Source organism: Odontesthes bonariensis, chromosome 22, assembly GCF_027942865.1.
Source record: "Odontesthes bonariensis isolate fOdoBon6 chromosome 22, fOdoBon6.hap1, whole genome shotgun sequence".
Lineage (NCBI taxonomy): Eukaryota > Metazoa > Chordata > Actinopteri > Atheriniformes > Atherinopsidae > Odontesthes > Odontesthes bonariensis.
In genome coordinates this window covers 8,184,026-8,200,071 of record NC_134527.1, presented here as the reverse complement: position 1 = coordinate 8,200,071, position 16,046 = coordinate 8,184,026, and the positions used below count along the sequence as shown (strand labels likewise).

At 39.5% G+C, this 16,046-nt stretch overlaps 1 protein-coding gene across 1 annotated transcript; it reads right to left on the bottom strand.

The window, feature by feature from the left end:
- Positions 1-12,873: 12,873 nt before the first annotated feature.
- LOC142372699 (heat shock protein 30-like) lies at positions 12,874-13,647 on the bottom strand. Its single transcript, XM_075455650.1, has one exon. The coding sequence runs from the start codon at positions 13,567-13,569 to the stop codon at positions 12,955-12,957; it is 615 nt and encodes a 204-aa protein (XP_075311765.1). The 5' UTR covers positions 13,570-13,647; the 3' UTR covers positions 12,874-12,954.
- Positions 13,648-16,046: the final 2,399 nt, after the last annotated feature.

Sequence of the window (16,046 nt, the reverse complement as noted above, 5' to 3'; positions counted from 1 at the left end):
GGAGTTTTCACTGTATATTGGAAGTGGAAAGCTGTAACGTAAAAGATGTTGTGCAATGTTTTATTAGATCAAGAATGACTAAAAGACAGATTCTGTGTTTGCTGTGTGAGCAGCATCTTTGGAGGGCGATGTGAAATGTGGGGTGAGAAACCTTGGCCAACTTCTATTAGTCATTTCTTGGATTTAGATTTTTTTTAAGTTGCCATAACGCAGCAAGAGAGGCAAGAACTGTAGGTTTATATCTGTCAAATGGGACTTCCACAGCAGCATCTTGTTGAGGGAAAGGTCTGAACGTGTTCTGAAAAAGGCAAGAAGAAGCAATGAAAACGAGTAAAAAGAAAGAAAATTATTTTGTCTATGGAAAGTATATTAAATGTGTTGGCTGCATTTTTTTCCCTAAATGAGCCAAGATGCACCAGAGAAAAGAAGAAATATAGTTAAAGCTGTTTTTATTTTATATTATTTGCTTTAGAAACTTAAAATTATACATAGGAGTTTCTGTTTCAGGGTACTTTATCCCACTAGCAGTTTTGTAACCATTTAACTACTGTATTCAGCTGTCACGGTGTTCTCTTCTTCTGACCAATAACTCAACTGTCTTAGACTGTAGGGGGGAGTTTTGCTTCAGAAAAATAATTTTTCATCTTACGTTTAATTTTGTTCACAGGAGATGGAGGACACAGCTGTGCTTCCTTGCCAAAGCTCCTCTGGGACCCTCCTCAGTCCTCACTCCGAGGAACATTTTAAGGACTGAAACATCCTCGATGGTAAAACCTCGAACAATTTCCTGTGTCAGGGTGCTCGAGGACAAGAGGAGCAAGGACAGGAAGAGACGTCATTTTTCTCCTCCTCATTTCATTTTCCACCACCACCTGCCCCGTCTCACTCACAGCTCCTTTCACACAGACAGAACCCTTGAATCAGCGGTATGACACAGTGTCCAAACATTATCAAAGTGTCACTTGGATAGGCTAACCACACATTATATGGTGAAGTGATTACATGTCTGCTTAGGCTCTCTTTTGTTTAAAAAAAATCCGTTTCACGCACAGATGACAGTGATCTGTTTTTTTTCCAACAGCAAATAAGAGGAGCTGAATGTTTGTAACGTATCTCCTATTACCGAGCGATTCAGGTCTGACTGTGCCTGCAGTAGGCTTATGAAGGCCAAGCGGTATCTCCTTCACTGTTGTGACAGGAAGGCTTGTTTAGTGTGTGTGTCTCTGTGCAGATTTGTGTTTTTCTCTCATCCAGTTTCAGTGCTGCTTTTGCCTTAGGCAGCAGAGAACATAGGAGCTCCCTGAATGATGACAAATCTGCAAGAATTTTCTCCCTTGTTGCAATTGCACTGCAAATAGGAACACTAAAGTGAATTAACAGCCAGCTAGTGGTTGGAAAGCCGAGTGAAAATCACATCATAATTACTCCATCACATAGGTTTGAAAAACCACAAGGCTTCACTGTCGCTTTATCCCTCTATGGTTTGTTAACTCACTCCAGTGGATAATAATCCCATCAAACTCATCATTCAAAATTGTACATTTCAATGTTTCTGCTTAACAAAATAAGAGAACAATTGGGGTCTTGAAATGACTCTGAGTATGACTCAAAACCTTTTTTCCTCATGTCAGTAAATGAGAATCTGAATGTGCTAATCTGGTCCATCACATCCGCGCCAGTAAATAAAACTGCTTGTCCTGTCTACTGCAGCTCTGTTTACACTTTGTTCTGTTTATCCCTTTGATTGTTGAGGTATTCATCTTTAACTATTTGACCCAAAGAACGATTCTCAAGAGGGAAGCTACATTATAGAAGCACTTTGAACTGCCTTGTGTACGAATTGTGCTCTACAAATAAAATCACCTTGCCTTGCCTAGAAGGTGTAAGTATGGGAAAGTATCAGATTGGTAATGTATTCACCTTCTACTTTATTAAAAATGCACCACTAGCCAGTCAGCCACCTCCCTGCTTGCTCACGGCTCTCACGGCCTACAGCCGAGCTTGATGGGCGCCGCGGGCCGGCTCCTTGATCAGCTTTTCTGTTACGGTTTTTCCCACCATTGTTCAATTCTACTCTACTTTGGTTTACTTTCTGATTTTACCAGCATGCAAACCCCACCCAGCAAGTAGTAAGGATATGTAAAATCAAAAGTAATGCACTTAAAAATAAACTGACCAAAAATATTTCAAAGGACCAGAGCTATTGTGCCCGAGTTCCACCTTCCTTACTTGTACGTTTTGGTTTATTTACATATGAAATTTGTGCGTCAATATACCTGAAAGAAGTTTTGTCTGACATGAAAAATGTACATTATCATTTCTGAGGGCACTATCAAGAAATTTTCAGCATCGTCTGTGTTACCATCACATAATGTGTTTTCAAACAGGTTGTGCAAATTTCAAGGATTTCTGTGAGAGTAGGTGAACTATGATCTGCCACATTTCCTACGATGCAGACACAAAAAAGAGTGGGAGGCTTGTCCATTATTTAGAACAATGGAGGGAGGGAAAAAAAAAAAAAATAAAAAAAAAAATCACCAAAACTTTGACAATAATACACCACATGTAAAAATAGTTTTACACAATCTTTTTTAGTGTGTGTGAGGAATAGAGCAAAGTGGTGGGAGAAGTTTGTTGTGCAAGGTAGACTGTAGAGTGAAAAACCAGGCTTTTGGAAACATGATTTCCTGTGGAAACAGTGATGTCAGGATAATCTGTCTTTCAGTCTCACATGCACGCAAACACGCACACTAACACAGGCATTGTCTGCGTAAATCTGTTTCTTCTTGCAAGCACTCTGTTAATGCCATTAACATAGCTGTCAGCTGAGCTGTATACAGCATTGTTTTATAGTGGGAAACTTTACTACAGTGTTTATGGAAGAAAGTTTGTCAGTACAATTCATCTGAGACTGGTAAAATCCCAGACTCAAGATTTCAGTAATCTCATTAATTTGTTCAGGATTTTATAAATTTTTTTAAAATTCTTATTGATAATGTCAATGATATGTGATAAGCCATCAACTTTCGTCACCTTTTTATTTTAAAACTTTTTTTTTCCCAGCCTCCTCGGTTGCTGGCTAATTGGTGAGCTAAAATGGCCTATACACCTATACATGCTACATCATAGAAGTGACCCACTCCGTTGTGAGCATTTGTGTGCCTGTACTCCAAGACAGAAAGGAGAGAAGACATTTGAAAAGGTGTGTTCAATCATTGCATTGATGGAGTCTGTACACAATGTGGCGAATGATAATGACACAGGGAGAACCACTGGTTGCCTTGTCAGCATGGGCAATAGATCAGAATGGGCAGCCACAAAAATGGGAGGGAAAATACAAGGCTGAAGCTTTTTGTTGAATGTGCACAACACTCCTGTAAAGAATGAATATGGAGACCGCTCTCAGGGCAGTTTGGTAAACGTAAGTTATTTGAAATCATTGTTGATGCTGGAGCATTATTAGCAAGCCAAATGGTAATACAGCCTTGATGTAACATGTTCGGTTTTCTGTAGCATTTAAAGCAAATTATCTTCGGTATTTTCATATTTTAAGACATTTTATTGTGTGAGGCAACATGGAAATTACTATCTACTGCTGATTACTAGTTGGTTTTCTGGTTGACTTTACGGACAATGAGAACTGCTGTCAACACAAGAGGTGGATTTAAAGAAGACTGCGGCGAAGTCGGCCACAGTTTGCTTATGTGAATGAGCTCACATCAAAGTGGGTCTCACTAGAATACCAGTTAGAGCAAGACTTTCACAGAAAACACTTTCTTTTTTATTTCCTTCCTGAGAATACTATGAAATCTCTTTTCCAGGACAGTGAAAAGAAAATAAATCCAAAGAATATAAAATATGACCCTCAAAGGCATTATTTCCTCTCCAGTAACAGTGCAGTAAGTCTTGGACAAAACTGTACTGTAACTGTAGTATTTGGTGTCCATGTGTGTAGAAAACAAGCTCAAGCTCTCCAAAAGATGAAATTGAATATATTTTTCTTTGCTTGGAAAGATCTGAGATTAAAAATGGATCATGGGACCATGAGGACTTCAGCCAACAGAGGCAGAGCTGCGTTTTGTGACACTGATGTTCCGCAACGTCAGTGAAAGCCGGACAATATTTCTGACCAGCTTGCCTCAGCATTGCTTCATCAACATGTGCACCGTGTCAAGCTTGCATTGCACAGAGCTACACCAAGTCAAACACATAAATTGGGACTGTAGTACAACAAAACAACAGAGTTCAACTCTGTCAAGTAGAAGAACTTATGCAACTTCTAAAAGCAAACAAAAAAAAAACTAAACACAACCCAATCTTATACTTCTCCTTTTGTATTCATCAGTAATTCAGGAGTCCCATAATTTAGGATTCACCAATGTCGCTCATTCATAACAAATAAAGCAACTGCAATTGAACTGTGTGACTGCCCACATTTCCTGTAAATGATGTTGCACAAGGTTGATTCTAATTAATATAATCCCTTTATGAGCCACACAAATGCATGCATAATGGATGTCAGATTGCAGGCCCCGGAATCCAGAAACAATCTGTAAAACGCTCTGTGCTGTTAAAGAAGAAACTGGATTGTAGCCACAGTCTGGATGCTTCAGGCATGTTCGAAGCCAAAAAGGCCAACTCACACAATCAGGTATCTTGCCTCCCAGGGTTGGAAAAAATGGTGACATTTTTCCTTAACAACCAAACAGCTGCTGATGTATTGAAAACCACTAAACTCTTCCTGATTCAAGTAGTAAAATTGCAGCACATACTGTCACAACTTGAAAATTGTGCACATTAAAGAAGCCTATTGTACCATGAGACTTAGCTCCAAGTTATGTTCAACATTATAAACTTTTAAGATGGATAAATGACAGACTGCAATATAAAATGAGAAAGTATTATCAGAATATTGAAATATCTTTGATTTGATTGGCACATGTTTTTTTTTTAAACTGTGCCTTTATTCAGAGGTGCTAATCATTCTAATCAGCACTGAAGATCCCACTAAAAACGACATATGATCAAAACCAGTACTTTACATGTATAAGATTTACAATCAGCATTGTTCAGATGAGCCTCAGGTGAAAATCAACACACAAGTTATTGTCATTGTTTATTTAACAAAGACTAAGGCTGCGGCTACACGAAAACGTTTTTCACTGTAAACAATACTTTTTCTTATCGTTTCGCTGTCGCGGCCACACGGAGCCGGCGTTCCCACTACCCCAAAACGATAGTTTTTGAGAACGGGTTCCAGAGTGGGAAAGTTTGAAAACGGCCTCGTTTCGTTTCCATTGTTACAGCTAAAACGTTTTTGCGTCAGTCAAACGTTGACGCTGTGAGCCAATTTTAACACTTCTCTATTGTCTCACAGCGTGGCGTGACACAGTGGCGTGTGTACTGCATCATTTCATCGTTTCCATCCGTTTTCGTCTGGACCTGAGTCTTTACAGCAGCGCGTTGCCGTGTGGTCGCAAGAATTTTCGTACCGGTTTTCAAAAAAAACCTCGTTTCGTTTTCGTGTAGCCGTAGCCTAAGTCAAAATGCAGAAGCTGTGTGTAAAAAGTCCGCCCTTACTGCTTCCATAAGAATTAAGAGGGTTAATAGCAGCCAGGTGCTGCTAATCAAAATAACTTCATTAACTGAGGAAAGACATTAGCAATGGTCTTAGAGAAGCAATCGTTGCTGCCCTTCAATCTGAGAAGGGTTAAAAGGCCATTTCCGTCATTTTACAGTGACAAAGATTAGTCACAAGTGGAAAACATCCAAGATAACGGCCACTCCTCCCAAGAGTGGGCATCCCATGAACTCACCCCAAGGTCAGAACAATGCTAATGGGGGACTTGCAGAGGCCCAAAATGCAATGGGAAAATTGATTGAACAACGCTTAACGAGCCAAAAACTGCCCTATTTTGGAGGTCTCATAACTCATACGACATCACAGAGACCTCATTCAAAGTTTATATGTGACGGGAGACTCTCAACTTTAACTGAACTAAAGGGTTTGTTGATAGGGCGGGCAGTAGAATGGCATTCATCAAAATTTCTTCAGAAATTTTCTAGTTCTTATTGTAATTTAGCCAATTATACGATCCTTTCAGTGCCATGTAACCCAGGAGGATCAGGTGTACTTTCTTTTGAACATATCTGTATAATTTCATGTTTAATAGTTTTTTTCTCCAGTCGGGAGAACTGATGTCTGCATCAAATATGATAATTGATTAAACATTTATGAAAGCATTTCAAAAGTCACACAAGAAAAAAATATATATTAGTGGAACACCAAAGTTATAAGCCACAATAAATATTTCTACCAGATTATCCAATAGTTGTTGAGATATTTCAGTATGAATGAGAGTGATGGATGGACCGAAAGCATCACTGTGAAACTAATTTTATTGGTCTAAGGGTCAATATTGGTCATTTCTTTTTGAAGGCTCTTCCTGCCCTGTTCTTCTGTTCCTTGACTGCAAATCAAACACATTTATTACTACTGGAGACTTTCAATGGATTTTCGTGGAAAGAAAAAAAAAATTCTAAAAAGACATTTGCTGCTTAGAACAGCTAATGTAAATCTTTTATGACCCTCTTATTGCTCTCAGACACCAAGCCGATCCCCTCCTCAGCAAGGTTAAAGAGAAAGTTTGGCTGCAGACGGTCCCTGGACAGCTGTTTGTGGCCACACTTGATTGATATCCAGGTTCAGGCTCTGATTTGCAATGTAAACTGAGTCATTTGTTTGAATTTATTTGAACTTATACTACAATAAGTCCACGTTTTATTGCTTGTGCCGTGCAGTTTTCCTTTGCTTAAATCCCAGCATGTCAGCAGCAAAACCTCACTGGAAATAACTTACTATTTTTAAGTGCTATATGGTTGGCTATTCGTTTCAAATTAAAATCTGTTTATTAATTTGTTCTTCCCCTTGTAGTAGTTGGCACTAAGTTTCCATTCTTCCTGACTGACACAAATTCAGCTCACAGTCCATGACCTCGCTGTTTCTTTGTTTTGTTTTTCTCCTCACTGATTTTGGTAATCTATCGTCCCTCCTCTGAAATTTTTCTGTGTCTCTTCATGCTATTTTCCCTCTTCTTTCTCCTTTGCGTTGTTTCTACATTTATCTTCGTTGATTCTCTTGCTTTACCTTCCGTCAGCCTCGTGACACGTTTCTCCTAACACTGTTTTTTCACGTACTTCTCATATTTTTCTCCTTTTCAGCGGCCCGTCTCTCCATGTGCTTTGAGCTCAGCTATCCATCTCGGATTTTATTTTCTTGATGTCACAAAGTTGCCAAAACACACACACACACACACACACACACGGACCAATAAAAAAATGAGGTCTAAAGTGTTGCTTATTGAAGACTTTATCACAATTTATACAGGGAAAAGCCTCAATATTTCCCATGTGAGAATTGCATTGCCATGATTCGCCTACACAAGTTTTGTTTCTACCCATGATTTTGAATGCACATTTCTGAAGTATTGCAGTATTAACGGATGATGAAAATGACAATTTCTTTTTTAAAAGATGCTCTTTTTCCAAACGTTTTTTTTTTTGTTTGTTTTAGGTTGTTTTTGCCATCTATGTGAATACAGGAAGACGGGGAGAGGGAAACATTTTCCAAATAAGTTCCAGCGTAGAGAACATTTTGCACTCTTGAGACAAAAGAAGAAATGATCACGGCCATATGTAATCAACCCTAAATCATGTCTGTAAAATAGGTACCAATCGACTCCAAATGACCTGAAACGTGCTCCTAACAACATTCCCAAGGGTACTTTTTGGATGTGGGACTTAGTAAAAAAAAAGGAAAATCACGTTAAGATCCCTTTTAAACAACAGAACAAAAAAAAAAGTGCTCCGCTGGCAATTTTAATGGCATTGCGGACTTAAAGGGATAGTTCGCTTCTGTTGACATGAAGCTGTATGACATCCCATACTAGCAATATCATTTATGAACATCTTCTTACCCCCTGCTGCGTCCTGTGAACTGAGTTCCAGCCTCGATTTGGCGTTGACGAAGGTAGTTCGGCTAGTTGGCTGGGGTCGCAAAAATAAAGCGTCTTGCTTCTCAAAACAATATGCATTCAAAAGAGTAATACATTTGCATCATAAAATCGTTCATCCAGAAAAAGTCAGACCTCACAATCGCTTGGTGCCATTTCTCTCTCCCTTCGTATCACTGCGGGCTGTGTAAACTGTGCAGACCAAAGTGCAGACCGAGCAGTCCCCTGCATCCGAGCAAGAAACACTGTAACCGGTGCCGCTGTCGGCAGGTGGCTGAACGCATTGATATGACGGGAGGCAAAAATAGCACCAAGCGATTGTGAGGTCTGACTTTTTCTGGATAACGATTTTGTGATGCAAATGTATTACTCTTTTGAACACATATTGTTTTGAGAAGCAAAACGCTTTATTTTTGCGACCCCAGCCAACTAGCCGGACTACCTTCGTTAACACCAAAACGAGGCTGGAACTCGGCTCACAGGACGCAGCGGGGAGTAAGTCAATGTTCATAAATGATATTGCTAATATGTGATGTCATACAGTTTCATGTCAAAAGAGGCGAACTATCCCTTTCTTCTTCTGAAATTCTGACGACTCATCCTGCCCTCGGGGGCGTGTACTTATTTTAGGTGCAATCAAAATCGTTTCCCAAAGTTGAATTTCAGCAGGGCTAATGTAGAATGGTGGTGGGTGGTGCCTCATTAGGGCACTGAAGCTGACCAATGAGAGCAGAGTCGCCAGTGGGGGGGTGAAGCCTCCCTTGCCTCTGTTTTTACAGAAACTGTGTAAAAATAGCACTATGGCAGCTGTTTCATAACACTGCTTTACATTTACATCTGGAAACCCAGCACGACAAAAGTATATTGCATGCTGAATTTCCAAGTTCAAAGACGCCCAAAGAGTGAATGAAATGGGCGTGCATACCTGCACTGAAATATGTGAGGTGACTGTCCTGTGAGAGTAACACTGGTTCATTTTCACTTCCACCTCATCTGAAAACAACACACTTACTCCTCTGTGAGACTGTGTTTTTATGTGTGTTTATGGCTTTCATACTGACCTTAAAAGTGACTGTGACTGCTAGTGTTTGAGCACAGTATGTGTGTGCGTGTGTGCTCAGAAGGTACAGACTACGATTGTTCTCTCTGGGTGTTAACTTTCGTTGCAGGAAGTGCAGACTCAGGTCAGAGGGGGGAACCAGGCACGCTTAGTCTGCCCACATCTGTTCAAATACCAGAGACCCTCAAAGTCACACAGGAAATGTGTGTGCATGCTACAGAAACCTGTCTTTGTGGGCATAAATCATAAAAATTTTCGGCCTCTAACTGTATACCCTGTTCCCACAGTACTTAATTGTGTTAATGATCGTGTACCTGCTGTAATGTTGCACCAACTGAGCACAGACAGTGAATAAGCACATCTGTTTTCATGTGTGCATTGTATCATGACACTGAGTCAATACAAGCTTTTTTTACTTTGATTATATAGTGTTTATAAATTCAGAAATCATCAATAATTGATCTTTACAACAAATCCTCCGAGCTAAGCAAAAGAGGTCACATGACTGTTTTCTGATCTGCCTCTGTTACAATGGAAGTTTTGTTAGGTTTAGACCTGACGATAATCTTTAGGAAAGCCTGATGTCATGAGCCGGAACAGATAGCTGTATCAACATCTGATGCTTTCTGGGACTAAAAATAGCAGCAAAATACTTTCATCTTTAGTCAGCAGCTCCAACTCGACTGTCACAAAGGTTCAGCAATAGAAATAAGCACCAATCCTTTTTCTGTTGTGTACAGTGTCAGTTTTGGAAAAAAGCTTGGTACCTTACAAAAATGCTGACTTTCCAAATTGTTTTTTAACTAAATGTGTAACTGATCTGCTGCTCCACAAAGCATTACATATTAGTTAAATGATCGAGTTTGTAAAATAGTGACGTCTTTTTTTCTGCCATTACAGTTTTAAATTGTTTTTAACTGCCTGTGTTCTTGTCACATCACCAGTAATGTCATGAGAAGTAGAAAAAGCCCCAAAATCAAAATAGAAATGTGGTGGTGATAAGTCACATGATTTTCACCTCAGAGTAAGTGAGTCATATCTTTAGACACCATTTTGTATTTTGACACGGTTCCAATTTTCAGTCACTAAGTTTAGGAAGCAAAACAACTTGAAATCATACTTTAGGTTGAAATAGGCTTTCTCTATATTTGCCATGTTGCAAAGCTGGATTCTCAGACACTCAGTACATTTCCGTTCTCAGTGAAGTTAAGCAACAGCTTGTCTAGGCCATTTAATTGGACTGCTGTCCATGTCCCAGTATACAAGCATGGGAAGGGACTTATTCAAAATCTTACACGGCACCTTTCAGCTTTACTACGTAGCTATTATATCACAAATCAAAAGAAGTGAAAAAATTTAGCAGAGTGCAAATTAGTATGAGGTCAAGCAGGGACTTAGAGCTCTGCACATTTCATATATAGGCATGTTCTGTGAATGGGGCCCTTCGTCCATCCCATAGTGTGGGAAATCAAGAAGGGATGCAGTCTATTCCTGTGGGTGTAAAGCTAAAATGGATGAAAAAAAGACCAAAAGAAGACCAAAGTCATCTGCCATTACTCTAGATGTGAATTGTGTTATCACCAGAGTATGTGGAGTCTAAATTATCACTTAAAACACATGGCTGATGCGGAGATCCCCGCTCCTTCTTACCAAAGGCAGACCACACTGAGTTTGAAACCTGAGGCCAGGTTAGGCACAGTTATAACATGTAAGATTATTTTCTTAAAGTGTGGATGTTACATATGTGAAAGAATGTTACGCTCAGGTCTCAATGCTTCTCTGTTTTTGCTTGTCGGGCTTCAGTTAGTCCCTACCTCCTATGCATCTAACATCACCAGGTGCTACATATGACAGGCTAATATCTACTGAATTTATAGTATCCTAAACTAAGGCCCCCATCGCATCACGAGGCCCGACATACATCACATGTTCTGTGTTTAGGGAGGGGCGGCTCTGCAGTTCAGGCATCATTGTGAATTTATGGGAAGCATTTAAAAACTTTAACTTATCATGTTTAACTTAAGCTATCTGGCATTTTTTTTGCCCCAGTATCTGCATCACTCCTCACACAAGAATAATACGAGGCTCTGAAATGGCAATAAAAAGCTGTCTGCTTCAAACACACTCTGCTGATTAAGAGGCTTTTATAGTGTCTGCAACAACAGGGAATGTTTAGAGGGAATAGAATGGGGGACATGTGGAGGATGGGGGATAGGTTGGGAAGAAACATGACTGTAAGAGAAAGATTAAATACAAGAATTTGAAAATGTCCCCGTCTTTTGCCTCAAGTAGATAGACTGGCACCTGATCAGATGAAAGTTGTGAAAGCAGAGATGATGAAGACTTCAGAGGGAAGGATGGAGGAATGAGGAAAAAAATATTTTACAGACCTCTGACATTTAAATATCTTCTGAATAAACATTCTGTCAACACTACTGTGAAAAACAATGAGCTGCTGCACAAATAGAAGATAGATCAAAAGCCACAGTGAGTTTCCTAAAGAAAGCTCTTTTCCTGCTCCAACTCAGCTGTGCCACGTTTAAGGGGCAATTCATCTATTCTTGGGACAGAAAAGCGCTGACAGCCTGACAGGAGCCAGCGAGAGACCAAGCACCCTTGGTAATTGCTGACATTAACTTGTGAACAATACAGGAGGAAAAAGGGAAAAATGGGTGGGCCGTGTTATTTTATGTTGCTTCATTGTGCTTTGTTAGTACTCTGGCTAATATCGTTTTTATTGTGTGTTTTTAATTCTCATATGAAACTTTATTAGAGTTCTTTGTTGTAAAACCGCTGACCTTTGTGGAACCAGCTCCTCTTAATGGGACTAACTGGGTCCTGGTTAGGGTTAAGGCTAAATTGTGAAGACAGACAGACAGATAGATAGATATAGTTGCATATATTATTAAGTGGTCCAAGACTTTACAGAACACTTGGAACTCCAGTTAATGTGGGAATTAAACTGAGGACTCCATGAGTCCAAAGGCAGAAATATATTCCCTCTAAAATGCAATGGAGCATACACACAAAACAAACATCCGAATCTTAAATTTTATTATGAAAAAACCTTTCATGCTGTACAACAAATCTCTTTTAGTGCCCTTTTGTCATATGAGTAAATTGTTTTGGAACTTTTCATGCTGCACATGACGACATTTAAAGCTGCCCCAATGTCAGGCTTGTATAAATCTGACACCTAGTGGATGTCACTGGCACTGCACACAGACCACCTTGTGGATTAAACCCTGTTTAGTGATTTTTTTTCTTAAAATGTATAATATATATAAGTGATTTTCATTAAGACAGAGAAAGAAAAAAATTAAAGTATTATATTGTTTTTCTACCAAACGTAAAATAATGAAAATGCCAAAGTGAAAAATGTGTGTAAAATAAGTTCACTGGCCATACCCAGATGTGAAAAAAGTTTAAACAGGATCAAATGATTCAGTTTACATTGGCACATCATTGTATTTATCAATTTAGTTTTTTAGTCATACTTTATCAAGTGTTTTATGACAAATGTATTCATATGCAGCTAAATAATATTGTTCATAAGTTTTATTGATATTTAGATCATTTTTATTGCTCACCTTAAAACATTTTTCACATTTGGTGAAATATTTTGAAAAGTTTTTCCAGAAGTGATTTATTTATTTAAACTGAAGAATCTGAAATGTCTTTCACCTCCTTTTATGTTCTCTTTCATCTGTTCACTGATTTTTCAGAAATCAAAGGATGAAAGAAGAAAAAGAAAAAAAAAACCCTCAGACATGTTCATTTAAAAGTACTTTATTAGTCAGGGTCAGTTATAAATATAAATATAGAAAATATGCCATATAAATATATTTTCTCTTTGGCATGTCCATCAGTCTTCAGGTTGTTCTATGCTCTGCTGTACGTCTCTGGTCTGCTGTCTTCTGCCTGTGAACACACACTCTGCTGTGTTTCCTCCTCCGAGCTCCTCTTGATAGTCAGCTCTCTCTCAGCCTCTTCCACACATGGAGCTTTGGCTGCCTGGATGTGGAGCTTTCCGTCTGGAGACAGGTAGCAGGTGACGGCTTCAGGGTTCAGCCCTTCGGGCAGATCAAACTCCTGTCTGAACTCCTGGAGTCTGTAAGAGTAGGAGCCTTTCCCGTCCTCCTGCTTCTTCTCTGTCTTCCCACTGACTCTCAGCTTCCTGCCCACCTGCCTGACAGACAGCTCCTCTGGGGAAAAGCCTTGAGTGTTCAGGGTCAGGCCAAAGTTTTCTCCCTCTTTGTCCAGCTGGTAGGAGACTGCTTGCAGGGCCACGCTGCTGTGGAAAGGCTCCGTCTCCTCTGGGATCTGTCGTTGAAATGTGTCCATCAGCTCCAGCCTGCTGCACAACTCCTGTAGGTTTCTCTGCAGGAGATCCTGCTGGCAGATCAGAGGTCTGACCTCTGACCACAGACTGCGTACAGGCCAGTAGAAGTCCATGATTGGACCGAGGTCAGACTGGAGTCCACGAGAGCACAGCATCTTCAGGGTGTTTAGTGCTGAGTCCTCTTGTTGTGAGATCAAACTCTGTTCAGGTGTCTGTTCTCTTCTGTGTTGCTTTCTGTCTCAGCAGTGGGACTGTCCCAGCTTTATACTCTAACTGGAGGAGTTCCAGAGTCTTCAGGAAGTTTCTGGTCGTTACCACAGATTTCCACTGGGTGGAGCTGTTTCACAACAGTCATGACATCACTCCATCATTCCTGTTGGGTCAGGAAGTTTGTAGTAATCCTATGCTAACGTTAACCAACAAAGTTAAATTCTACATTATTAGCGCATCAACATGTTTAAATTCCTTTCTGATCAAATAACCTGTCTAGTTTATTGTGATAGATTTTAATTCTTCATTTGTGCTTAAACAGCTGTAAGGATTTCTGTTTCTAAAACATAATCCAAACTTTAAAAAAAAAGATACAAACACCTGCACTTCAACACAAATGTTACACATAGTCAGAATATAAAATGATACACAGTCTGGTAACAAAAAACGTGATGCAAACATTTAATGTTTAAATCAATATGATTTTTTGTGAATATGTCTCCAATTGAAAATGTGAACTGAACAAAAAACAAAAACTAAACATGGGGGCTTTTATGAGAGAATCTATATTAAGGCAAACTAGCATGTTTTTCTAACCACGTAGTTGTACATACCTAAAACCTAATGAGTTGGTTCACGGGAAATTAAGCCAGCTTTCATCATCAACTTTAATTTTATAGCATATTTGAAAACAACAACTGTTGACCAAAGTGCTTTACAGCACTAAAAATTGTAACAAATTACAACGAAAATACAATCAATGCATGGCCAATCCAAGATGTCTGGGCTCAACACGAATGAAAGCCAAAGAGAAGAGATGGTTTTGAGCAGAGATTTGAAAATAATAATGTCCTGGGGTGTATGGAAGGCTGTTCCACAACATGGGGGCGGCAACCGAAAAGGCTCAGTTACCTTTATTTCTGAGACTGGATCTGGGAACATCTAGAATGATCTAGTTTGATGACCTCAGAGCTCCAACTAGGGCGTGAATATGACAAAGGTAATCAATAAGTTGGGGGAAACTAAATAAAATGTTGGCTTTGAGTGCTACAAAGTACAAACCCGTGTCAAACACTGCTGCTTTGTCATACCATAGTCATACCAGTCTGCCATGCAACCAAAGAGCTTATACAAAACACACACGGACACTTAGAATAATTTATCAAAGTGTTCTCGTTGAGGTCCCCTGTATACACAGCATTCTTTTGTTTCCAATCTTAGGTATTAAATTCAATTTCTGAGAGCGCCTGCAGATAGGTTGTTATGTCAATATTATTAGTCAATATGACAATATTTTAAACCCAATCAATAAATAATTTGCTTCTGCTGGACCAAAGAAAAAGACAGAATGTGAGCTGAACTCTTCGGTATAAACACGCACGCGTATCACAGTGCGAGTTGAACACCTGACCAGACAGATCACAACACTAATGTTGACTACTATTGGCTAAAACTCGTCTCATTTATTGTTGTTTTACTGCCCATCCACACAAGTGCATGGACTTACCATCCAGGTCCAAAGATCACCACTTTGTTTGTTCAATCCCTGAGCAGTCGGTGCAGGGAGATCCCAGTTCAATCTGTATCTTGTCTGAAGGTGCTTCTGTCACCCCCTACAATATTTACCAGACTCCTTTTCTCCGCTTGTGACTGGAGCCTGGCCATCAGTAATGTGTACTGATGAGGGCCTGGATTTACCTCATCTGAGATGCAAACAAAAGGAGGGTGGAAAGCTGTAATATCTCCTCTCTATCTTATCTAACCCTGTAACTCTGTGTACAGAACTTAAAGGAATTCTCGCTTTTGTTTGAGGTATGTGGAGGATTCTTATTTGCTTTAAGACACTAAAAAAATGTTCTATTTCTGGTATTTTTGGTGGAACAATGTCCTAAACTAGCTCAATCATACTAAGTGAAACATGACAAAGAGGGTCTTTGGCTTCTTTCTGACTAAGCTTTGCTTGGTTTTCTTGAACAGGAGACAGATGGGGAAGCAGTGAAACAGGAGTAAAAATTATGTCTCATTTACATTTCCCGTTCAGTTGGTCCACTTTTCATAAATGTAGCAGCTAAATGCAGGAAATGTAAGAACAAATAATGTTTTTCCATGGATATGTTGTAGTTTTACATTGTACAGAATGCTTTTGACCAATTATTGATTAATGGGCAAGCTATATCGTTAGCTCAATCTTTGTGGTTATAGATTATCTGCAAAGATATTATTCTGGTACAAAGGGTTGAGAAAGGAGGGGTTAGATATTTTTACTACTTTATAGTCCAGATAAGTCTGGGTGATTTCGTAAACATTACGTCTGATAAGCGGCATTTTGTTCTTTGCAATACCCCTTTGGCTGCAGGTGCAAACTAAGGCCTCAACTACAATCTAGCCTTTTTTGCATCTGTCATCATATGAACGAGAGCTG